The following is a 24,289-nucleotide window of genomic DNA, read 5'->3' as shown; positions in this document are numbered from 1 at the left end:
TTCAGAAATACTGAGGGCCAGGCTCAGAGCACTTTGCCATCTATCTAATAATAAAAAGAGACTTATATGGCAAACTGTTTGCTTCCAGGGCTGTCCTGTACTGGTTCCCAGCACCCTGGCTGAGGTCCAGGACAGGGTGAGGGGTCTGTGTCTGGCCAATGGGTGTATTGACTTCTACAGTTCTCCTGGGTTGCTCCTGGCAGGAGGAGCCACAGGACTATGCAGGAGTAGACAGTCAGGAGTGTGGTTTCTGGAGCTCCAGGAAGAAAGCAGCATGGGCAGGTGAGGCTGTGTGTTTCTCTCTACGCAACCAGGCCTGAGGCCAGTTCTCCAGCAGCTGCCCACAGGAACCCTGCCAGGGCTAGGCTGGTACTGTCTTCTTAGCCATGTCATATCACCTTCTGATGGCCCCTCTTGCCAGATCCATACCACCTCCCCAGGAAACTGCGGAGTGTGGTGTGGATTGTGAGGGTTGGGTGGGGGGCCCAAAGCTAGTTCAAGGTTATGACCATGTCCATATGTGTATGTCCATCAACACTCCCCTCTCCTCATTCTGGGCATCCTCAGATTCCAAAACCACGGATAAAGGCCAAGGACTCATTACACCAAAGATCTGCCAGGGCCCAGAGTCAGTTACAGGGAGCTGGACTCTTAGGTGTGCCACAGAGTGGGGGCCAAGAGGGTGCTCATGGATCTGAGGGGGACCTATAGGGGGTGAGTGTATATATATAGATGTCTAGAAGGACTGACAGAAGTGTCAGAATTATCTGTGCAGCTGCAGATGGCAAGAAAAACTGAGTTTGGTTTGGAAGGCTACTTGGCATTATCTATCAATATTTAAAATGAGCGTACCCTTTCACTCGACATGTCATGGTTCCAAGTTATAAATTTACCCTATAGATATATGCACACATCTACATGAAACATTTGTATAAAGGCATTTATTGTAGCACTGTTCGAAGGAGCAAACAATTGGAAACAACCTAAAAGTCCATGATTAAGGCACTAGTTTAATCAAACATAGCACATCTATATTATGAAGCACTTACTGTGTGGCTGTTAAAAAGAGCAAGGAGGATTTATGATACTGATACAAAAAAGATTTCTAAGATATATTGCTGAGTGAAAAAAGCACTGAGTATAACCTCCCACAGCTTGTGTAAACAGTGGGGAGTATATACACATGTGCCTGCACATGCACAGTCCGTAATCGGAAAGATACAGAAGAGACTGGCACCATGATTGCTTTGGGGAAGAGAAACCAGGGAACTCAGGGAGGAAGGCACACATCCTTTGGTAGTGTTTGAATTTTTAACTTATATGTACGCATTTCCAAATGTACCAAATATTAACATTTTCAAAAATAGGGCTTGGAATGAACTGTGGCTATAGAGTCCAAATATATGGTCTATACTGTATAACAAACGATCACCACTGTCTCCCAGCACTGGGGGCGCCAGCATTCGAGAGGTGGACGGAAGGGTGAACATGCAGGTGGAAAGCAGTAAGGGTGCAAATGGAAATGTAGCTGTGAACAGGAAGGTGGCGCTACAGAGCACAGGCCAGGACAGCCTGTGAAGAGTGTGGGGTACTCAGAAAGTGATGCTTTTATGTATATAAACACTCAAGAGCTTTTGCACCTGATTGCTGTTCCCCTCAAGGTAGTCTTCTGAGAGCCTGTATACTCAGAGGAATCTCTGCATTCAGGGCTTAAAAATGGGCCAGGATCCACTGCTTGAACCTTTAGGGTGGTGACACGTTCACTGGTGGCAAATATTTGTCTACAGAGGATGGATGTAAATACTGGAAACAGTTAAATGTCACTTGGCCACAAATTTGGTGAAAGAAGTGCGAGGTCAAGTTAGGCAATTAATCTTTTGGTAAAAACAACAAGGCATAGAATTAAAGCAGACTGCTAGTCTGATGCTTCTCAAAAATGGGCTCTGACAGCTAAGCCCAGAAAGGATGCTCAGAAGATGATGTGTGCCTTGGCAGCATCCTTGGAACGAGGCTCGGGACCCAAACGGACTAATTGGAAGAAGTCAACGCTCATTTGGACGTGTAGGTTCTGTTTGTTTGCAGGAGACAGCGGCCCCAGCCCTCGGCCGGGGCGGGGCCGCGGGCCGGGCCGGGAGGGCAATGGGGACAGCGGGCTCAGCTCTTCTTGCGCAGCTGGCTGTACTGCGTGCGGCCCAGGATGGGCTCCATGACGCTGGGCCGGAAGAAGCTGTCGCTGACCCTGCGCGCGGGCTTATCGCGGGGCATGGCCGGCAAGGCGGTGCGCGGCGCGGCGGCCGTGTCCACCCGGTCCTCCGCGCCCGGGCCCCGAGCGCTGCGCAGGCTGCCGCGGGACGGCGCGGGGCGCGACGCGGTCTCCGAGCCGGCGGGCGGCGCCCCGGACCCCCTGCGCTCCGCCTCCGGGCTCTCGGCCTCGGCAGGCGGGTTGTCGATCTCCCGGAATTCGCTCTCGGGCTCCATCAGCGACAGCCTGGGGAGCTGGGGGCCGGCAACCACGTTAGGACCCCGCCTTGGCCCTCGTCCCTGCGCCTCCCACCACCGCCTCCTCTGTGGCCCTCGCGGTCACGCCTCCTGGGGGCGGCCGTCCGGAGAGCAGAGGCCGGGGTGTGGGACAAGGATGGAGGGTGCGCGGGGAGACCGCTTAGGCCCTGCCCTCCCTGACAGTGTGCACAGTCCAGACCCCCAATGCAAGGCAGACAGCCACCCTCTAAAGTTTCTGGACCCCTCGGGTCTCCCTCGGAGGTTCCTCAGTGGGAGGTCAGTGGCTTTCCTGACTCTTCCTTGGACCTGCACCTTGCCCTTGCCTGGGTCAGGGTACCCACGCCTGGCTCTGTTTTGGGCCCAAGGTGAACAAGCTGGCTGCCAAGACCCCTGCCATGCCTCTTGGTGAGAGTGAGTGGCTGAGTAACCCATTCCTCCACTACCCTCACAGCCTCCCTCAACCCTCAGCTCTAAGGGGCCTCCTGCCCTGACCAGCCCTCCTACTGACTGCTCAACCTGTAACTTGCTCTGGAAAGGGACCCAGGGACCCCCAAAGCGATAGTACTGGCACTCCTTGGGGTTTTCCTGTTGGTGACAGGTGTTGGAATTGGCATGGGGGCAGCTGCTGTCCCCTGGAACATAGCTGACTCCTCAGGGTGCCCTGGAAGCCTCCCTGCAACCCTTTCCCAGGGAGCAGCATGCAAACCTGCCAGGTCCTTCAGTTGGGAGCTGAGGGGTAAGGACTTGGCCACTGGGACCCCCAGATTAATGGTGGGTGACCACCCCAGCAGCAGGTGGGAAGGACAGATGTGGGGAAAGGTCTCAGGCCAAGGCCACAGGTCTCTGTACTTTTGGGGCTGTGAAGGCCCCCAGTCAAGGCCATAGTATGTCAAAATGTTTCTGGGGCACTGAGGATCAGAGACTGGGGAAGGGAGGGCAGCTGCAGCCCCTTCAGTCAAATCTGCTTTATCTGTCCTTTGGGGGCGGGGAGGGGGAGCCGGAAGGGTAGGGGGACTCACCGGCACATAGTGCACCACCGTGTCCACGACGTTGTCAGTAACGCCCTTCAGGGCATCAGACAGGGACATGGCCCTGCCCTTGGTGGAGGAGACAGCACGGGCTGGCATGAGATGCAGCAACCACTCTGCCGTGCCCAGCACAGCCGCAGGCGCCCACGTCACGACCGAGATGGTGCACTGGAGGGCCTTCTGCAGGGTGTGCGCCACACTGCCCAGGAGGCCTTGTGGGCCAGGCAGGGCTGCTCCCTGGGGGCCAGAGCAAGGTCAGTGCCTCCTCAGCAACTCCCCTGACCCTTCCCCTCTCCTCACCCTCCCCAGAGCTACAGGGGAAAGAACGTGGATACCAAACTGAAAAAACTATTAGCCTGGCTCTTGGGCAGGTCACTTGGACTCTCTGAACCTCAGTTTCTTCATCTGCAAAATGGGGATGACAATCTCTGTCCTGCCTATTTTATGGGGTTGTTGTGAGGATCCTCTGAGAGAACTTTGTTAGCTGGGCGTTTGGGGGTGAGGTGAAGAGCACTGCACCCATGTACTGCATTCCTGGGCCTGGGGGCAAAGACCCTTGTTTCACCCAGGGCCTCTGCTTCTCACCCCCTCGGTGGGCTGTGGGACCTCCAGTTTCCTGCATCCCACTCGGCTTCTGCTCTCTCCCTTACCTCACTGAGCTTGTTCTCCTCCGTCTCTGATTCCTCCTCCTCCACCTCTGTCTCCTCCCCCTCTGTGTCCATCTGGTCATTGTGGTCCTCCTCCCGGGTGGCGGTGAGGTTGTGCAGCCAGGGCACCCGCACCTCGCTCGACCGCCGGGACACCACCTGTATGGCCGCCGATGCGCCCCACTGGGCCAAGCTGCTCTGAGGGCGGAAAGGTGGCAGGCTGCTGGTTTCACAGCCCCTGCCAGAGGCTGGGCAGCCCCAGCAGGCAAAGCCCCTCACCCCCAGGGTCAGGGTTGGGGGAGGCAAGCAGGGCCTGGCCCCAGCAGACTGTTCTTCAAACTTTTTATGGAGTGGTAACTTACACCCACTAAGGTGCACAAGCTTTAGTATACAGCTCTGGGAATTTTTAGAAACACACACCTGTGTGACCATTACAGATCAAGATATAGACCATTTTCGACACCCCAGAAGACTCCCTGTGCCCCTCACCCAGTCAGTACCACCTAAGGGTGACCACATTCTGGCCTCTATCACCATGCATTGATTTTTCTCATTTGTAAATGGACTCACACAACGTGTTTTCTTTCATGAATAGCTTTTGTTCAACGTTATGTTGTGAGATTCATCCATATTACTGAGTGTCAGAGTAGTTCCTCCTTTTTCATTTCTGTGTCATATTCCACTGAATAAATATACCACAATATACCCATTCTACTGCTGATGGACATTTGTGTTATTTCCAGCTCTTGGCTAAGGATAAAGCTGATAGGAACATTTCCGGAGTGTCTTTGGGGGACATAAGCTCTTATTTCTGTCGGGTGGAATTGCTGAGTCATAGGGGATATGTATGTTTAGCTTTACTACATACTCCTTGCAGACCTTTTAAAGAGTGAAAAAAATCAAGTGGGCTAGAGGATCCCATGGGAGGAAACTGACCTGGCTAGGTGGGCTGGTGTCCCCTGGGGCACAGCTTGGCTCATTTCAAACCCCTAGGGAACCCCACAAACAGAGTCTCCTTGTTATATATCCTTAGGGGACACCATTATTTTCTTTTTAAGATTTTTTTTTTTTGATGTGGACCATTTTTAAAGTCTTTATTGAATTTGTTACAATATTGCTTCTGTTTTATGTTTGGTCTTTTGGCTGCAAGGCATGTGGGATCTTAGCTCCCTGACCAGGGATCGAACCCACATCCACTGCATTGGAAGGCAAGGTCCTAACCACTGGACCGCCAGGGAAGTCCCTGGGACACCATTATTTTCTATATGAACGGTGGTGTCTGAGGCTGTGCTGTACAGTGGTCCCCGCCCACTAGGGGCTAGGCCAGGGCGCAGCGGTTAGTCTAGCCCCCATGGGGAAGTGGCCCCCCAGTGCAGGTGACAGAGGAGAACTGCTACTCCTGTATCCCTACTGGAGCTACAGAACCTGGCACATAGTAGGTTCTCAGCAAACATCTGCTTGAATGAATGAGCCAGGCCTGAGGATGCTTTTAAAAGTACCACCCTCTTGATGGCTGAAAAGTGGTTATCTTGTTTGCTGACATTTATGCGTTAATGCTTTTATTTCCTTTTTTTTGTGGGGGGGGGTGGTGGGAGGGCTTAGTTTCTTACTAAAGTTTCTATGAAAAAAATCCAGGCTATCTCTGCTAAAATACACAGAGAGGTGGAGGTGGGGTGTGGTGGGGAGTAAGCCCTATCTGGGCCTAGAAAAGGCAGCTTTACCTTGGGTGCAGTGGGATGCAAATTAGAAGCCTCTAGAAGGGAAACCAGAACCCTGGGGGCAGTCAGAGACACAGCCCAGCTGGGGCTCTCTTCCCAACAGAATGGGTTTTGTGCCTTGCTTATTTACAGATGACACTCCCTAGTGCCTAGAGGGCAGATGGGGGGGATCTCTGCTTCCTCACAAGTGGGAGGGCCCACTTGGGAGGATGAAGGCTTGGTGGGGGGGGCTCAGAGGGAGAATGGGAGAGACAGAAGAGGGTGGGGGGTAGGACCACCCTAACAAGCAGGCCTGCCCTCTCCCCTTGCATCCTAGAGGACTAGCCCACCACCCAGCCTAAGGCCTCTTGTCCTTAGACCTAAAGTCCCCGCCCAGGCTGGGAGAGAGGAAGTTCCTAGGACAGGAAGCAGAATTGGGTAGGGGATGGGAGGGACCAGGAGGCCCACAGACAGGGTTCCCAGGCCGTGGGTCAGTCAGAGCTCAGGGCAGACACTCACCAGGGGCGCCACACCTGGGATCCACATGGCCAGGGCCTGGCCCTGTTTCAGCGCCCGGGCTGTGGTCTGGAAGGTGTGTTGAGAGAGAGTGTTGGCCAGGGTCCCAACCCTGCTCACGAGGCCCGGCTTGGCCCCGGGAGGTTTCTGGGCATGCTGGTGTCCTGGAGCAGGGGCTAGGTAGGATTTTGTGAGGGGAAGGAAAGGAAAGCTGATCAGAAAGGCGCTGGGCAAAGCTGGGCTGTGTCTAGGGTTGGAAAGTGGTCATCCTAGCTGCACCACAAGCTCGCTGGTGATTTGGGCAACTCACTTTCTCCACTTAAAAATGGGGAGAGAGGGCTAGGTGAAGATGGATCCTTCTGAAAATCTTGCTGGGCCATCCCTGTTCCAGAGCAGGGGCTAGATGAGCCCTGGCTGCCTCCTCCTAATTCCCAAGCAGCATGGGTGGCCAACTCACTCCCCAGGCCCCCTAATGGCAGATACCTGACTCTTCCTTGGCTGGAGGGAGGAGGAACTCTACCACCTTCTCAACACCACCCAAGGCCAAGTCGGCCCCTCCAGAGGCTAGCTGGCCAGCTCGGGTGTTGGCAGCAAATTCGGCAGTGTCTTTGACCATCCCCCAGGCGAGCTCACAGCCAGCCAGAGCGGCCCCTAGGACTTTGTCTGAAGTGCTGGCGATGGGCACACTGATGCTGTTCCTGGCACTGCGAAGGCTGGTAGAGATGGTGTTCTTCAGCTCAGAAGCGATCTGGAGGAAGTGGGGAGGGAAGTCAGGCATGTGGATCTGGCAGACCCTGAGCCCAGCTTCAGGAAAGCCTCATTTAAAGGGGACTGGCACCAATATTTGGGCAGCTTGATTAAGCCGAACTTAAAAGGAAAAGGGCTCCAGTCCTTCCTGTGCCAACCACTTAGATCTCCTGGCTTCTTTGCACCCCATTTCTACCTGTCAAGATCCTAACCATCCTTCAAGAATGCCCCCCAAAGTCCACCTCCTTGATAACACCTCATGCACACAAGGCATCTCCTCTTCCAAATTCCTCTACTGTCTGCTGTCTTGCCCTCAGAACATTGCTCACATTCCTATCTGCACTTATGTGGACTTATAGATATGGTTGATCTTCCTACAGGTTCTGCACTGAAATAACGACTTTCTCTCCTTTGCCTTAGGAGCTCCTCTGTGACAAAGACGTTGCTGTTTATCTGGAAAAATAAGTGAAGAGCAAAGGCCTCAGGGCCAAATAGACCTGCTCTCATGTGGCCTCCACTTAAGGCTGTGTGGTCAGGGGGAAGTCACTAGTTTTCTCATCTGTAAAATGGGGATACCCACCCCTATACCAGAGGGTTGACAAGAGGATTAAATGAGAGGGCTCTATAAATCATATGTCATGACCCCTGTCATAGGGTAGGGCTCGGTAAATGTCTGTGAGATGGGTGGTAGTTTGTCAGTGAGATGGATGGCGTCTGAGAGTGCAACTTATTCCCCCAAAGCACCAGACATGGCCCTTACCATGGCAAATGCCCAATGAATAGCTATCCAGGTGAAGTGACATTTTCATTCTCATGGTCCATAAAGTGTTGGATCTTGAGGACATGGGACTGCAATCCTGGGATCTGACGAGTGTGACCCATGATCTTAGGTGGCTGTAGTCACCAAACAGTCCAATGCAGGCCAAAGAGCAGGGAATCAGAAGCAGTGGGCCCTACTCCAAGCTCCTGTTTGAGTTTGCCTCTGGGCTGTGCCTGCTGGTTTCAGAAAGCCTGCCTTCATCTGGCCCCACAGGGAGAGGAAGAAGCCCAGCGTGTGGTCTTAGGGACAGGCAGCTGCCACCAGCCTTGGAAGGCATTTGCCACAGAAACAAAAGACTCACATTTATGCATCACGGGCTCGTGCCCTCTCCTCAACTGGGAGGCAGTGACAACAGAATGTGGGGAGCCTTAGAGAAGAGGGGAGGGGCTCACCTTTTCAGGAGGATACTGGAGGGCCGGGATCTTTTCCTCCAGGTGGTCCAGGCCTCGGCAGGCCAGCTCGTTGGCAGCTATGACTGGAAGCAAAAGGCCATGGTCGGGTGAGCCCTGCCCCCACTGTGAGAGCCCAGCAGGGGCCTCTGTGCCAAGGAAGGCACCTTGGAGCCCTCAAAACCCCCAGCCCTGCTACCCCCAAAGCATCTGGGAACCTAGGGCCTCTGCCACCTTTAGCCACCATCCACTGTGACTCCTTGAGAGCAGGATGTTTTCCCTCTGAGCAGGAGCTCTGGAGTCATGCAGATCTGCACTCAAAGCCCAGCACCTGCATCTGCAGTGTAGCTTCAGGCAGGTCACAACCTGGCTGAGCCTCAAGTTCCTCACTTGTAAAATGTGGATTAATGTGGACAAACCTTGCAGGGTTGTTGTGAGGAGGAAGCGACAGAACCTTTGTGAATCACCAACAGATCCTGGTCTCTCCTCCTCCTACAACCCCTCTTTGGGTGAGCGCTGGGTGAACATAAGGGGGGAGACCAGAGGTGTCAGGGCGGAGGGGCAGCCGGGCCCTAGGGTGGGAGCAGGCCTGGCACTGCTTAATTCTAGAGGTGTAAGGCTGTTCTAGAGTTCCAGATAGTCCATGGCCCTTCCTTTTAACCTCTAGGAGTGAGATGGTCAACACTGGGAAGAGGGTCACAGGGAAGAGAAAGGGGCAAGTGCCAGAGGATGCAAATGTTCCCGGGAGATACTGCCCAGGGGCTGCCGAGGACATTAGCTCTGCAGACATGACCATGGAGATCACAGTTTTAAAGGATTTCTATATATTCTCTTTCATATTTTCTTTCTCCAGATATCCTAGGTTTCTTCACAAAATTCTCAAGCAGCAGAGAGCCCAGATGACTTGGCTGACTTCCGATTGGGCAAAATGAGACCCAGGGAAATTATTTAAGGAGTTTGCAGGCAGGGAGGTGGACCCAGGCCCAGGTCTTCTTTATATCTGTCCTCTCCCGTTTGCTGTGCCAAATCCTCAGATACCCATAACTCTGTAATCAGGACTGTGGAAGGTCCTAGACTTCTGGAATTTCCCTCAGCCCTGTCAAGAGCCGTGCTGTGGAGACCATATTTTCCGATGGGGCAGAACAATTTGAACAGGGGCAGGTCTGGTAAGTTGTCCTCACCTTCAGGGCCCTGACTGGTAGCTCTCTGCTGCCCCTGCCTGTCATGGGGCCGGTACTATCAGCTGCTGGACCCAGAGGGCTTCCCCTCTCCCTCCTCTCCCCCCATCCCTGCCAGGCTAGCCCTAGTGCCCACTGCCTCTGCCTCTGTGCCAGACTCTGCTAGTTCCTGCTGCTGCTGCTGGATTGGAGCCAAAGTGGGTGTCTGGTCTGCCATGGGCCCCCACTCCCACCACCGCCCTCATAGCTCTGCCCACCCCTTCTCCTGCCAATTATGTGGTCCATCATTGTCATCCTAGGAAAATGCCAGCTGGGCTACAGATGAGGCGTCTATAGATGAGAAGAGACCTATATCTATATCTACATCTATATTTATATCATCTATATCTGTAGATGAAAAGACTATGTAATGGGATGCAGATAGTCAGGAAGGCAGTCAGACAAACAAAAAGGCAGACAGACAAGCAAGCTATCAAACAGGCTGATAGACGGACAAAAGACCGGCAGGCAGGCAGTGAGCATTAGTGAACAGGCAGGCAGCCTCTGAGCGCCACGAGGACTCACATTGGGTGGACAGCCTTCGGACCACCGGCTCCATGCTCCAGGCTGCCAAGCTGGTGGCGCTCTGCACGCCCTTCTCGTACGCACTGCATACGGAGGTCACCAGGGGGTGGGCTTCCTTGGTGCTGGTGTAGGTCTTCTGGAAGCACTCACAGGTGCTGCTCACCACCGGCAGCTGCAGGACCCGCTGCAGCACGTTCTCCTGCTCCTGGAGCGGAAGGAAAGCAGGTATTGAAGCCATCCCACCTCCTCCTCCCACCTCCTGGGGAGGCAGCCCCAGGGCCATGGAGCCCATTAGGGCTGGCCTGGGTCCAAGTGACCTAGGAGGAGCCCAGACTAGAGAGGTCTCTGGAGGCCCCACAGCGAAAACAAGAGCCAGGCTGCCATGCTCTCCTGGTCACAATCCTGGCTCTGGAGAGCTACTGGGCAAACTCTGGGCTCCAGGCCCCCCCCCCTCCCCGCAGCCACCCCACTTAAACTTAATGGTAGGAGCAAGTGTGTCGGCGCACCTGCCTGGAGTTTGAGCCCACCTTGGATTGGTAGCTTCATCTGAACATCTTTCTGGTCTTTTTGGGAGACGGCCTCCCTGCCTCCAGTGTTTGTCCCACTGCCTAGGATGCTCCCCTTCCCTCCCACAGCCCCTTCCATCTGGCAAAATGTCACTCCCTCAAGACACGGCTTGAGCATCGCTTCTTGTGTGAAGCTTCCTGACTCTCCCCCTTCACATCAGAAGCCACCACTTCCCTCCCTGGGTTGTTTCCGTACTCATACATGGTGCTCATCTTGATCATGTGTGTACTTGGCTCTCTCCCAGGAGACTGTCATCTCTGTATCTCCAGGGCCTAACCTAAAGCCTGCACAGTAATGTTAGTTGAATAGGTGAATCACAGTCAGGGCTGCACCTAAGGTGTTAAGTTTAGATCTGCCCAACCGCACGGAATCACAGAATCTTAGGCCTCCAGGGGCCTCTGTAGCAAGAGTGCTTCCCACAGTCCCTCTGGGAGGCTTGTATTTGGACGTCTCCTTGCATGGAGCTCACCCCTCATAGAGTGGCCTATGCCCCTTGTTGGACAGCGTGGCTGAGCTGAAATCCGCTCCACTCTCTGCCCTGTGGAACAATACTGAGGAAATCTGTTTCATCATTCATGGGCTGGCCTTTCACACACTTGAAGACAAATATTTCTCCCTTTAGCAGTCCCTTCTCCATTCTAAGTAGCTGTAGTTCCTTACTTAGCTTACAAACAGCTCAGCGCCCTGATCTGCTGATTCCCTCCTCTGCACACACTACAGTTTGACATCGCCTTTCTGAAAAATATAGCACTCAGACTTGAAGACAGCGTTCCAGGTGTGGTCTGAGTGTGTGGGGTATAGTGAAACCATCACCTCTCGTTATTGGGGTGCTGTGCTCTTATTAATGCATTCTAACCTCAACAGCAGGCACTTAATTAAACTTTAGATCACTGAAGAATCTTAGTGGAGAAACACTGATCTTTGAGGTAAAAACAAACAAACAAAAAAAGTGGATTCTAATCCTGCAGAGGGTAACAACATTTACTCAGTGCCGTTATGCTCCAGGCACTGATTGGGGTGCTTTCGTGATATGACCTCATTTAATTCTAACAGCGACACTCTGAGGTCAGCATTATCTCCAGCACTTTGCCAGTGAGACAAAGACTCAGAGATGTGAAGTGACTTACCCAAGATCACACAGCTAGTAAGTGGCACTGCCAGGCCAACTCAGGCCTGAAACAGCATGTCTGAGATTTGCTTCAAAATAACACAAGGTTGGGGAATGAATGGGGTGAGGATGAGGCACAATTGTCCATGGATTATGGTTGCTGGGGCTAGTGAAGGGTATTATATTTTTCTGTTTGTTCTTAGGAATATTAAGAATTCTCCACATAAACATCCCAGGTCTGACTCAGATATGTGAGCTCTTTCTGTAGCTTTGAATATGCACTGTTGCATAGTTCTGCTCTAAAGGTGAGGACCTAGCTTCTTCTGTTTGTAGGCGGCTGAGTTAGAAGACCCATCAAGGAGACCTGATGTACACTAGACAGCAAGCTACAATATTTCAGCTTTTGGTCTTGCAGGTGAGTTTGACATTTGAACTAGAAAAAGATTATGACTGTAAACAAGAAAACATTTCTTTAACATTTTGGACAGAACCTTCAGGAGTTGTTTTAGGCAAAGCCAAAGAAGGAGAGAGGTCCTGGGACAGCAATAAACTATCGATACCTCTTAACTATGCACTTGACCATTTTATGCCTCTCTGTGTTCTATGATCCAATAAAAAACTTAACATGGCGATTCCTAGTACAGAGGTTAAAGCCTAACTTGGGACAAGATGGGTATCATATGGGTTCACAACTTTTAAGTTTCACTATTTGAACTGTACCTAAATGAGAGAGGCCTTGCCAGGAGGCATCAGTACACCTAAACGTGTCAAACCACTCTGAGTCACACTGAAAACCAGGTCAGACGCACAAACTGGACACACTGCCCCTCTAACCCCTTCCCACTTACATAATGTGCACCGTGTAACTCTAAGAGGTGCCATTTACATAGACTGCACCACAGAAGAAGCCTCTGGAGTTACAAAATGCAGAGGCTCCGTCCCGAATATGCATTTCGCCTGGGTGGACAAAGCATGGGCTTCTGTTTCAGGCTTTAGAATATAGTAGTTCCCTTCCTCTCCTTCCCCTCCCAGCTAATTTTTCTGTGCTTTTTCTCCAAGGTACTTAGTTTTTAATAGACGTCTTTTTTCCCCCTCACATTCTCTAACAGCCTTCTGCAAAAGGTAGTGAGGGCAAGAATAACTAAGACATAATGGTCAATGAGTTACGAATATAATCTAGACATATCTTGCTCTAAGCCCCCTGAACTTCTCCTCCCACCTCCTTCCTCCCCACAGAGTTGTCCACTGTCTCATATAAGCCCAAGTTACTTACAGGGCGGTCTTCATCCAGCAAGGTTGGACCCTTGTTAACTGCCATCGGAGCTCTTCAAGCTGCAAAGCAGAGGGTTCCAGGTCCATGAGAAAGTCCTCAGCCTGAGATCCACAGGGTCAGTCCCCTACCTCTCATGGCCATCAGGGGGGCCCAGGCTGTCTGGGAACTCAAGTTCCCTGAAGAGAAGGTATTTGGAGGATGAATGTCACAGACAAGTGGCCAGTCCTTAGAGTCCCATAGGGATGAGTTGTCCCGCAGCCCACTTGTCAAGACCATAGTTTCTTATAAGGATTCAGGGTAAGAAATAAAAAATGAAAGTAGCTTTAAGAGATAAGAGGTTGTAGATGAAGTTTAGGAGCTCTTAGATGAGGGTCCAAAAGAGATGAACAAAGTTTCAGATTTAGTCTCTCTTTTTTTTTTAAATGAAAAAGTTCTGCATTAATTCCTCTTTTTAAACAAGCAAATCTGTCAGTCATTCCCTCTGTGCTCAACCAGAGGAGAAAGTAGTCATTCTTAAAACCAGCAATTTCAGCTCTGTTCTGGAAAACTAGTGGCCCCAGAATATCTACTCTACACTCTTGGTCATTCACCCTGAATAATCTCTCCCTTAGTGGTTTCCCTGCAGGCCTCTTCATCCTCAGTAAAATTCCCAGAAGACCCTTACCCTCAACTTCTTTAATTCTCAGAAACAAACCAGGTAAGGTTGTCCCAGGATCCCCACACTCACTCCAGCTGATGCCACCTCAGTCCCACGGAGCCGGGGCTGCAGAGCGTCTCCTCCGGTGGAAACAATTCCAGTTGCTCTGGGGAGTCTTGAGCAAAGCTACTAACACCTCCCAGCTAGAGGAGGGCAGAGGGGAAGAGAAAGCTGGGTCATGGTTATTTGACCTAGCGTCCCCTGGGCATATCTTAACTTCTGTAAGGAGGTTTAGCCAACTAGGAGTTAGATTGCACAGCTGTAGGAAACCAGACTCAAAGGAGTTATTATTCCATGAGATAGCTGTTCTGTAGCATATTTCTGGCCCCCAGTTCTCAAGAAACTGTTTTCCAGAAAGAAGATGTTGGGATATATGTCATTAAACTCATAAGCTCTAAAGTTTTATAATCTTTGGCTCCTTTTCCATTAGAGGGTCCTACGGAACCGTTTTCAACCCATTTCCCTCATCCTTATTTTTTACTATCAAGAATGAATTTTGAACAGTAAGATTTAAACCGACACAGGAACACAGTTTACCTGAATGTATTAGTCTTTGATTATGAAGATGAATTGCTCTCAGTGAAGAAGAGAACCAGAGCTGTGGTTTACTCCTTGACAATCTAGGCTTTGAGGGAGCAATTTCAATCTCTGCAAAATACTGGATTTCAAGAAAGTTTATTGAACTCTACCTGGTCTAAGATGCCACCAGAATATGCAGTGGGAAAGCCAACTGGATTTTGTCAAGTTTGGAAAAGTGACAATGTTGACCAAGGTTCTGTTACTGATCAACAGCATCCAGACAACCACCTATCACCTCTCATCCCTTCCTTAGCGATGAATCAGGCTCCTGATTAGCCCAGGTGCTAATTCCTGGCTTCAAAGATGATGGAGGCTGTGGTTTTCAGCCATCGTTTTCAGATTGTCTAATAAGGGCTTTTTAATTAAAATGGGTAATAGGACAAAACTTTTTTTCCTTATTTTTTGTAGAATCATATCTAGTGTTGACTCTCTGCTAAGTTGTATACTGTGGGCAATAGGAGAAAGAGGCAGGGAGCGGGGAGACTGATACAAAGGATCTATTTGGGTTTTTTTTGTTTTTATTTTTGGCTGCATTGGGTCTTCGCTGCTGCGCACGGGCTTTCTCTAGTTGTGTTGAGCGGGGGCTCCTCTTTGTTGCAGTGCGCGTGCTTCTCATTGCGGTGGCTTCTCTTGTTGCGGAGCTCAGGCTCTAGGTGGGCGGGCTTCAGTAGTTGTGGCGCGCAGGCTCAGTAGTTGTGGCTCGGGGGCTCTAGAGCGCAGGCTCAGTAGTTGTGGCGCACGGGCTTAGTTGCTTCACGGCATGTGGGATCTTCCCAGACCAGGGCTCAAACCTGTGTCCCCTGCATAGGCAGGCAGATTCTTAACCACTGCACCACCAGGGAAGTCCCCAAAGGATCTATTTGTGGTAGATCCTTTGTATCAATCCTGTATCTAGGATACTGATAAAGCAGGAGAGGGAGGAAAAGAGTCAAGCAGAGTCTCCAAAAGGAGTAATAAATATGTGATATATTTAATACTTATTGATCCAACTTGGGCTTTTAAAATATAAGACAATAATGGAGAGGAAGAGAAGTATCTAAAAAAAGTGGCCTCAGCCCTCACCTCACTTCAAGGTTCAGGACAAATTATCTGTGAGGCTGTGTCGAGAGAGTACCCTGGGCCAAAGGGCAATGTTAAGATTTTGAAGCCGTGGCTTTGGGCCAGAGGGCATACAGGGCTCTGTGTCTGAAAGCTCTGTTGACAAAGCTCGTTCTTTGGCCGCTTCAGCTGGGCGTCCAGGATGTGGGTGAGAGGTGAGAAGTAGTGAAAAGGTCTAAGGGAGTCCCTCAGGAAGGGTCCACTTTCCAGCAGCAGCTTGAAGGACATAGTTACCTTGTTTTCTTCCCCAACCCTACATGGCCCTCCCAACCCCGTCCAACTACCACATGAGCACAGGGACCTTGGTCATCTTGTGCACAAATGGATCCCAAACAAATCTAAGAATGGCACTCAAGCATTCGTTGTTGAATAAACAAATTCTCAGGCAACAATGTTCAGTTGTCAATGTGCTGGCCCATACATCTATTAGAAATGTCTCTGGACAAATATTATATCACTTACATGTGGAATCTAAAAAATAATACAAACAAATCTATATACAAAACAGAAACAGACTCACAGACATAGAACACTTATGGTTACCAAAGGGGAAGGGGGGTAGGGATAAATTAGGAGCATGGGATTAACAGATACAAATTACTATACATAAAATAGATAAACAAAGATTTACTGTATAGCCTAGGGAACTATATTCAATATCTTTTGTAATAACTACAAAAATATTAGGTTTGTAATAACCTAAAATGGAAAATAAATAGTCTAAAAAATACATATATATCACTGAATCACTTTGCTGTACACCTGAAACTAACACAGTATTGTAAATCAACTATATTTCAATTTAAAAAAAAGAAAAAAAGAAAACAAAAAATACACTTAGTAAGAATACCTACCATTTGGGGTGGGGATGTGCGGGGAGGAGAGAAATAGGTGAGGGAGATTAAGAGGTACAGACTTCTTACAGTTACAAAATAATTCTGTCACAGGTATGAAATGTACAGCATGGGGAATATAATAAATATATAATATCTTTGTCTGTTGACAGCTGGTACCTAGATTTATCATGGTGATCATTTTGAAATGTACAGAAATATTGAATAACTATGTCGTGCACCAGGAACTAACATTGTGCTGTAGGTCACCTTTACTTCAAAAACAAACTCATAGAAAAAGAGATCAAATTTGTTGTTACCAGAGGCAGTGGGTGGGGAGAGGGGAAATTAGATGAAGGCAGTCAAAAAGTACAAACTTCCAGTTATAAGACACATAAGTGGGCTTCCCTGGTGGTGCAGTGGTTAAGAGTCTGCCTGCCAATGCAGGGGACACGGGTTCGAGCCCTGGTCTGGGAAGATCCCACATGCCGCGGAGCGACTAAGCCTGTGAGCCACAACTACTGAGCCTACGCGTTTGGACCCTGCGCGTCTGGAGCCTGTGCTCCGCAATGGGAGAGGCCGCGACGGTGAGAGGCTCGCACACCACGATGAAGAGTGGCCCCCGGTCGCCGCAACTGGAGAAAGCCCTCACACAGAAACGAAGACCCAACACAGCCAAAAATAAAATATAAATAAATAAATTAATTAAAAAAAAAAAGACACATAAGTACTAGGGATGTAATGTACAACATGATAAATATAATTAACACTGCTTTATGTTATTTATGAAAGTTGTTGAGAGTAAACCCTAAGCATTCTCATCACAAGGAAAAAAAATTTTTTTCTATTTCTTTAATATTGTATCTATATGAGATGATCGATGTTCACTAAACTTACTGTGGTAATCATTTCATGATGTATGTAAGTCAAATCATTATGCTGTACACCTTGAACTTACACAGTACTGTGTCAATTATATCTCAGTAAAACTGGAAGAAAAAAATGTCCTTGGTTTTTAGAATCCCTCATGAATGAATGTGGAGGCCTGGAGGTGGGGATGGTTAGTTATAAAGGACAAAGATGCACAGGGAAGGAGGTAGCAGGGCACCATTTAGGTTTTCACAAACTCTAGAAGAGGTGGCATTTCCCAAGCTCTCCACCACCCACCCTAACTTGCAGAGGACAAAACTACCAAGATGGACACCACTGTAAAATGCCATCACAGATTCAAGGCCAACTTCTCCAGGCAGAATCAAAAGCACCACTGACAGGGATGATATAGAGCACCCTCTCCTGGCTAGCAGTCTGGATGAGATTGTCTTACAGGTCTCTTTCAACCTGGACGTTCTACATTTAAATCTTCCTTCATCCTTTTCCTGAGCTTGGATCTTCCAGCCAAGAGCTTATTTTACCAGAACTCACTCTACCAACTGTGTAGACTCTGATTATCTTTGGATCACCTTATTTTTAACTCTTCTCCATTCCCAGAACACATTCACAGATACATGAATAAATTTTGTCTATAAATTTATTAGACATAATTTATTACACTAGAAGATCTGGACAAAGCAAAAATAGTTAAATTTTTTATTTGCCCTGATCTAGCAGCTTTTATTTCTCTTAAAATTCCTGAAATGTTCTTTCTCAAATCCCATATCTTGATTGGACACTTTAAAAATAGAGAGCCAAGGACCTGAGTCTACTTTTTAAGAATCTCAATCACATTTATGGGAAATTTACTTAGTGCACATTTCTTTTCTCCTTTCCATCCAGTCCTGTCAGATGGCTTTACTGGCAGGACTGACACTGACCTCCTACCTGATGGTACCCTATTTCTCTACCTCACTTGCCTCAAATTAAGAGGATCTGTAATCACAAATAAGAACCCAACATCCAAGATGAGAAGAACACGAGTAAGTGGCATCGACTCATCGTTCTACTGTCCTCTTCTCTTGCCCCTTACTGCTCTTCTCCACCTCCCCCAACCACCCTACAAATATGAACTCTGATTTATTGTCGAATATAGTAGAATTTCATCGTATTCGTGAAATTTCTTAACTGCACAAATTTGGATGAAAATTAACGCGTAAGTGCCCAAAAGGTTATATGGTTTTAAATAAAACAATCCTGCTGGTGGATCTAGATATAGTTTTAATTTTTGTAGAATAGAATATAAACCACTGACCAACAAAGGTTCTAAAAAAGGCTTTTCGCACAGGATTCTGGAGAGTCTTGCACTTCCACTCAATCAGGAAGGCAGTGAAATATGGAAAGAGCACTGGATTGGGAGTCAGAGAAATGAGGTTCTGTCCTCAGTTTTAACCTCAAGTCTCCTCATCTGTCACAGGGAAACCTGCAGGCACCAACTGTAACCTTCCACATTATTTTTACCTCAAGTCCTTTCTATCTGCTTCTGATTTTTTGTTTCCTTACTGCGCTACCTAAAGACACAATTTATACCATGAAGGTACCTGATGCACTTCTGATTTTACTACTGGACAGAGGAAAGACAGGAGCGCAGTGATGTAAAAGCCAAGTTAAGAGGCTATAAACCCAGCTCTCCTCCATCCTGGCACTGGTAGCTATGGAGGAAGTGGGATAACTGATCAGAGAATAAGGTGCCTCTACTAAATCTGAGAGAGGGTGTGTATCAGACCTACTGTAGTTGGGCAAAAGTAGTGAGGCACATGGCCCAAAAGTTGCTTATATTAGTGTCCACTTGTTAGTTTGGATCTTTTTCAATTTTTCTCTTAATTTTTATCCATTCAGCAACCACTAAGTTCCTAATATGCACATAAGAGATGCTCGATAAATGTTAGATGAAGGAAAAATACTCAGAAATTCAGAAGTCACTCCAGCACTCTAGAAAACACATAAACCTTCACGTTCTTCCCTCCACCGTTCTTGGCCCCACCTCTGTTCACATCACAGGTCACTCAGTGCCCATGTGACTAAGTCTGTAAGCACAGTATGACATGGCTGTGCCTAATGCAAATGTCCATTTCACTAAAAGGTTGTCTTCAAAGCAGGTACTAGTCTTCAGCCTGAAACCACCTCAGCGGGTCTTCAGTTTCATCTGAGGATACGCCACAGTGATGATGCCTGCTATAGAGGACACGAGACCTCCAAGGCCTATGATGCCAGGATTGGACTTATAGAGCCCCAGCTGGTCCAAAGGGTTCAGGATATCACAGAAGTTCTTCACTGTGTCCAGGAGCAAGGGAGGATGCTTCTTCAGAGATCGGAATAAGAGAAGAAGAAAGGACTGGAGCCATTCTGTTTCCTCATCAGCCACGCTATACACAAGAGGATCCTGGGATGGTGATTTCTCCTTCTTTGCTCTGTCGTGTGCAACCTGTTCCATCTGCAGGGAGATTTCATACAGATCCCTGACCAGGCTCAGCAGAAGAGAATAGTAGTAATGGCGTGCAGCCCACATTCGCCATTTCTCTTTGTTAATGCCAGAGGCGAGCCCTACGCTCCTCACAAAAAGGATGGTGTCACAGATGAAATAAATCACACGGTTCAGGCTGGCTAATATTAGGCAGATGCGGGGCACTAGGTCAGTGGCATGAATGCTCTGCTGAATCGTCTGTACAGCATGTACCACATTGCCTAGTCTGAACCCTGCAAGAGGAACCCACAAGAGTTAACAGTTATTTAATCAGTATGTAACAGGATTTTACAGGCAGAATCCCTGTATCAGGGTGAGAGGTCAGCACTGTTTTTTTTAACAACTGACCGTCCTCTGAGGCTCAGTCTTTGCTCAGGAAAGGAGGACTGTACAGTATGTTAAGGACACCTAAAATGATCCTGGAATGTAAAAAAGACAGTGACTCTTTAAACTTATTGCCTCCATTTCAATGACTACATTAACAATGACTTACTACACACTTTAGGCAAAGGTCAATCATAAGTGTGGATTGTTACATATGAATATCACCAGCTACACTTCTTTAGAAGGAAGGTACTGCAAATTACATGAACTCCAGATGCAACATTCTTTTGGAGAGTCTGATACCTTACACTGTACTTACTTTCCAGTTAAAAGATTGCTTTAAAAAAAAATACCATTATCATACTGCCATTTCTCTGGTCCAAAGCCCCTTTGGCTCCCTACTGTCAAAAAGACGAAGTAGAGATGGTACGATTTAGTGGATAACACAACTAATAATACTGTCATATGTGACTCCTAGTTCAATTAAATCAACCATTGCAAGGGCATGTCCTTTATCTGAGCATGTAACTCAATTAATCAGGGATGCATCAATCAATAAATATTTACTGAGCACCTTCTCAGAATAAGTTATAGTCCTAAACATTATGGAGGATACAAAAGAACTACTTTCCCTAAGTGACTATATCTTAGACTCAGCAAACGTTCAGAAGTAGCTACCCTCAGGAAACTTATGATCTCAGAAAAATGTTTTGTATTATTTTATCAAAAATAACACAAAATATGTAATGAATAATCTTGGTTTCCAGTTCTGGCTGTTGCACTAACTTAGTGACCTTGGGTAAGTCCTTTCTAGACTTCAGAGACTAGTGATCTTTAAAGGACCTTTGAGCTCCAACATTCCAAAGAGCCTGAGAACTTCTAATCTTGGCTTTCCAAGCCATCCAGAAAAGCTCCTTCCCGTCCCTCTGCTTGACAATGTAAGTCTTGTCTCCATCAAACTAGTTTTCTCATTGATCCTCAATACAATGGTTTGCCCAGAACAGTCCTGAGCCTCCACTAGAGGAAACCACCCTTCAAGAATGTTCTCCTAATCCTTCTCTCTTGCCACACCTCAAGTTCCACCTCTTCCAAACATCTTTCTTTTTCTCTACCCCAACCAACATATTTGGTACTAAATATTAGATCGTTATACCATGTGATCTTAGTTCTCCCATAAAGCTCAGGACTATATCTATATGAAGCAGGTACTCAAAGTGAATTAAATGAGTACAAAACACTGACCACTTTTTGGCATTAACATGAAACAATCCCACAAATGACTTAAGAAAATGTATCCATCCATTTCCTCTAGCAATCCGTTAAGAGAAGGGAAAAAGGCAGGGGGTCAAGGATATAGCTATTCTGTTCTTCGAGGGTTCCCAGGAGCCAGAAGCTCATGTCAAAGATTGCCAGAACATTTTGTGATTCTAAGAACTAAAGGTGAACTAACACATTGTATGTCTCACTGGTTACGATTAAGCAGAAAGATATAATGTAGCACCAAACGTGAACATAGAAGGGTGTTTGTGAATGGTGTGCAGCAAAACATTCAATCCTTTTGGCCTGTCATTCCATGAGGGCAGCCTTACTGGTGAACTTCATCAATAAAGTTGATTGACTAGAAAATCGTGACCTAGGAAATATTTTGTGAATTACAAGGTCTGAGGATTCTAAACCAGGAGCCACTGTCCCTCAAGGGACAGGGTACTTACATTTACGGCCAGTGCTCACACTGGACTCCAGTTTCTTGAGCTTCGTAACAACCTCCTGTTTGTCAGCTTTAGGCTCTAACAAATATCTAAGCAACATGCATGTGTACTGAGTGGCTCTGAAATGGAAAAAAAATGAGGAGAACGATTTACAAACCAAATAAAATTTGACTCATGAAGTAGGGGAAGGAGAAACATGTCCTGCTAAAAGCAAAGTTTCCAAGACAATTTCTCATGTAGCAGCTCTTACAAGAGCAAAATTCTGCAACAGTCACTCCACAGGGCTAAAGGGTAGAACATGTCATGGAAATGCAACACAAAGGTAATGAAAGAGAACTCTGCAATAATACAGTGAACAGCTCTTCAGAAGGCCTCTTGCTGGCACAGAGAAATGGATATAGTCAAAGCAGTAAACTGCACAAAAATCGACCTCATGTTAAGTCTGCAAAGATCCATATTCTTTATTTCTTCCAGTGTAAATTGCTAGAAGATTTTCAGATTTCTAAAAGGAAATTTTTTTACCAACCACTTATGTGACAGGTCACACACTCAAACCAGAGCCAAATGAGAAGTCCACCATTTGCATATTGCTTAACTTTTTATAAAAGGACCAAATACACACCAATACATAAATAAGTACAGATTTGTCTTTGAAAACTAATTAGTATTTTATATAAAATACAGACTCCTGTTTAATAATACTAAATATTCAATAGCGATTACTGTCATGAGTACAAATAGCAATGCCTTACCAACAGAAACATAACAAATAAAAAATTCTGTATCACATAAACATCTAAATGTATTTGGCAGTCTAGTAAATAAAGTAGGTAGATGCCTGTTTCCTACTGTCCTGTAACCGCCTTTGAATCCCTTTATGCTATAAATATTATTCTCAATAAAAATATAGCACATTTTCCAAAATGGTGAACTTGTTATTGTGCATGAAGTAAAAAGAAACAATCTCTCCTTCTCTTTTAAGTATGCTTCCTGGATACAGGGCTCAAGCTGGTCAGGTCAATGAATCCCCCTTTTTCAGATCTGGTCTAATAATAGGAATGCGTCCAAACACAAGGCATTATTTTCTGAATGCTAGTGTGTTCAAAGAAGCTATAGATCACCAAGAGGATTAGGAAATGAATACTAGAGATCTCACATCTTGCTGAATAGGTATATCCTAAACAATTATTTATATTTTATTTTTTTTTGCCACACCACACAGCATGTGGGATCCTAGTTCCTTGACCAGGGATTGAACCCATGCACTCTGCAGTGGAAGTGCGGAGTCCTAACCACTGGAACGCCAGGGAATTCCCCTAAACAATTATTTATTAACCAACCTCACTGATAAAATTTGCAGGGTACATTCTAAGTACATTGGATTTGTAGGCTTCTATTTTAATGAAGTTTGTATATAATGCAACCATTTTGAAAATCTATCAGATTAATTAGAAAGATAGTATGGCTTGGTAGTTAAAGAAGTGGGCCCCGAGTCAACTGTGTGGTTTTAAATCTCTCAATTCAGTCACTTAGTCCCTATTAACCTCCTTCTGCTTCAGTTTCCCCATTTCACAGAAATGGGGATGATTTAGAGAATTTAACCTAATAGGGTTGTGTTGAGGGTTAAATGGGTTAATAGTTGTAACACACTGAGAACAACGTCTGGCATTAAGTCCGCTTCCAAAAGTCTCATAATTATTGGGGCTACTATTGATCTGTGTGTATTAGCACTTGCACACCCAGAAGAAGGAAAAACTGTTAAATAAAACTGCAACTGTGACTAATTTCTTATTATTGAGCAAGACTCAACCAAATTCCTAAAAAAAACATTATGAATTAGTATTAAAGCCGCAATCTCTTTAATATTTTCGTGTACCTTAGAGGTGCAGTCAGTTCTTTCTGAGGCTCTCCACACTGTATTTTACAGTTCACAAAACTATTTCACATGCGCCATCTCAATGAGATAGACGGGACAAGAATGGGAGATAAATACAAGTGTTGGCTTCGCTAGTCATAAATGTCAACCCAGAGTTTCTCTTAAATAATTCCTCGGAAGAATGTTGGGCGGAGAAAACCCAGTCTTTCTCAGGTTAGGAGAGGAGGGTTCGTCGGCTGGTTTAACACTGCCAGCGCCCCCCCGAAGCGGCTGCGGGACTTTGGGGCACGAGGCTCGGGACCGGACGCGGTGCGTTCGGCCCAGCCCCACTGAATTTAAGGTGAGGAGGGGCTCCAGGACCACACTCCCTCCGGGAGCCGGCAGCGTCCTTCCTGCTGTCGTCCACTGGGCTACTACCTCCTTCTCCGGATGCCGGAGAACAGGGAACCTTGTACCGGGTTGAGGGACGGGGAAGGGCTAGAGGCCGCGGGCACCAGACTCACCTGAAGAGTCGGTCCCGGCCCTGGGTCTGGTTGGTGAAGCGGATGAAGGCGTCCATGGCACCCAGCCCAAGGACAAGAGTCGCACTGGGTTCTTTTGCGAGTCCTCAGGGGCTGCTGACGGGTCCCCACGGAACTGTCGGTCTCTGCCAGCCCGAGGAGCCGAGTCTCCCCACCCCCGTGGGGGCGGGTGCACTTTCCGAAGAGCAACTTCTCGGGCTTCCGGTTTGGGGCCGGAAGTTGTGG

General features: G+C 47.6%; 2 protein-coding genes across 7 annotated transcripts; both read right to left on the bottom strand.

Moving 5' to 3' along the window:
- Window positions 1-932: 932 nt before the first annotated feature.
- PLIN1 (perilipin 1) lies at window positions 933-24,181 on the bottom strand. Of its 5 annotated transcripts, XM_057543755.1 has the most exons (11): window positions 21,671-21,737; window positions 14,268-14,388; window positions 13,761-13,873; window positions 13,034-13,092; window positions 10,086-10,290; window positions 8,347-8,429; window positions 6,871-7,135; window positions 6,391-6,563; window positions 4,178-4,372; window positions 3,519-3,764; window positions 933-2,496 (listed from the first exon to the last, which is right to left on the bottom strand). In XM_057543755.1, the coding sequence occupies exons 4-11, from the start codon at window positions 13,076-13,078 to the stop codon at window positions 2,155-2,157; spliced, it is 1,554 nt and encodes a 517-aa protein (XP_057399738.1). In that variant the 5' UTR covers window positions 13,079-13,092; window positions 13,761-13,873; window positions 14,268-14,388; window positions 21,671-21,737; the 3' UTR covers window positions 933-2,154. The 5 variants fall into 5 exon arrangements, with proteins under 5 accessions (XP_057399738.1, XP_057399736.1, XP_057399737.1 ...); XM_057543753.1 differs by lacking the exons at window positions 14,268-14,388; window positions 21,671-21,737 and adding an exon at window positions 24,047-24,128; XM_057543754.1 differs by lacking the exon at window positions 14,268-14,388 and having other exon boundaries at window positions 21,671-21,756.
- PEX11A (peroxisomal biogenesis factor 11 alpha) lies at window positions 17,751-24,186 on the bottom strand. Of its 2 annotated transcripts, XM_007194345.3 has the most exons (3): window positions 24,047-24,186; window positions 21,671-21,786; window positions 17,751-19,867 (listed from the first exon to the last, which is right to left on the bottom strand). In XM_007194345.3, the coding sequence occupies exons 1-3, from the start codon at window positions 24,100-24,102 to the stop codon at window positions 19,296-19,298; spliced, it is 744 nt and encodes a 247-aa protein (XP_007194407.2). In that variant the 5' UTR covers window positions 24,103-24,186; the 3' UTR covers window positions 17,751-19,295. The 2 variants fall into 2 exon arrangements, with proteins under 2 accessions (XP_007194407.2, XP_007194408.2); XM_007194346.3 differs by lacking the exon at window positions 21,671-21,786 and having other exon boundaries at window positions 24,047-24,162.
- Window positions 24,187-24,289: the final 103 nt, after the last annotated feature.

This window comes from Balaenoptera acutorostrata, chromosome 3 (genome assembly GCF_949987535.1).
Source record: "Balaenoptera acutorostrata chromosome 3, mBalAcu1.1, whole genome shotgun sequence".
Classification (NCBI taxonomy): Eukaryota; Metazoa; Chordata; class Mammalia; order Artiodactyla; family Balaenopteridae; genus Balaenoptera; species Balaenoptera acutorostrata.
This window is presented reverse-complemented; position numbering and strand designations above follow the sequence as displayed.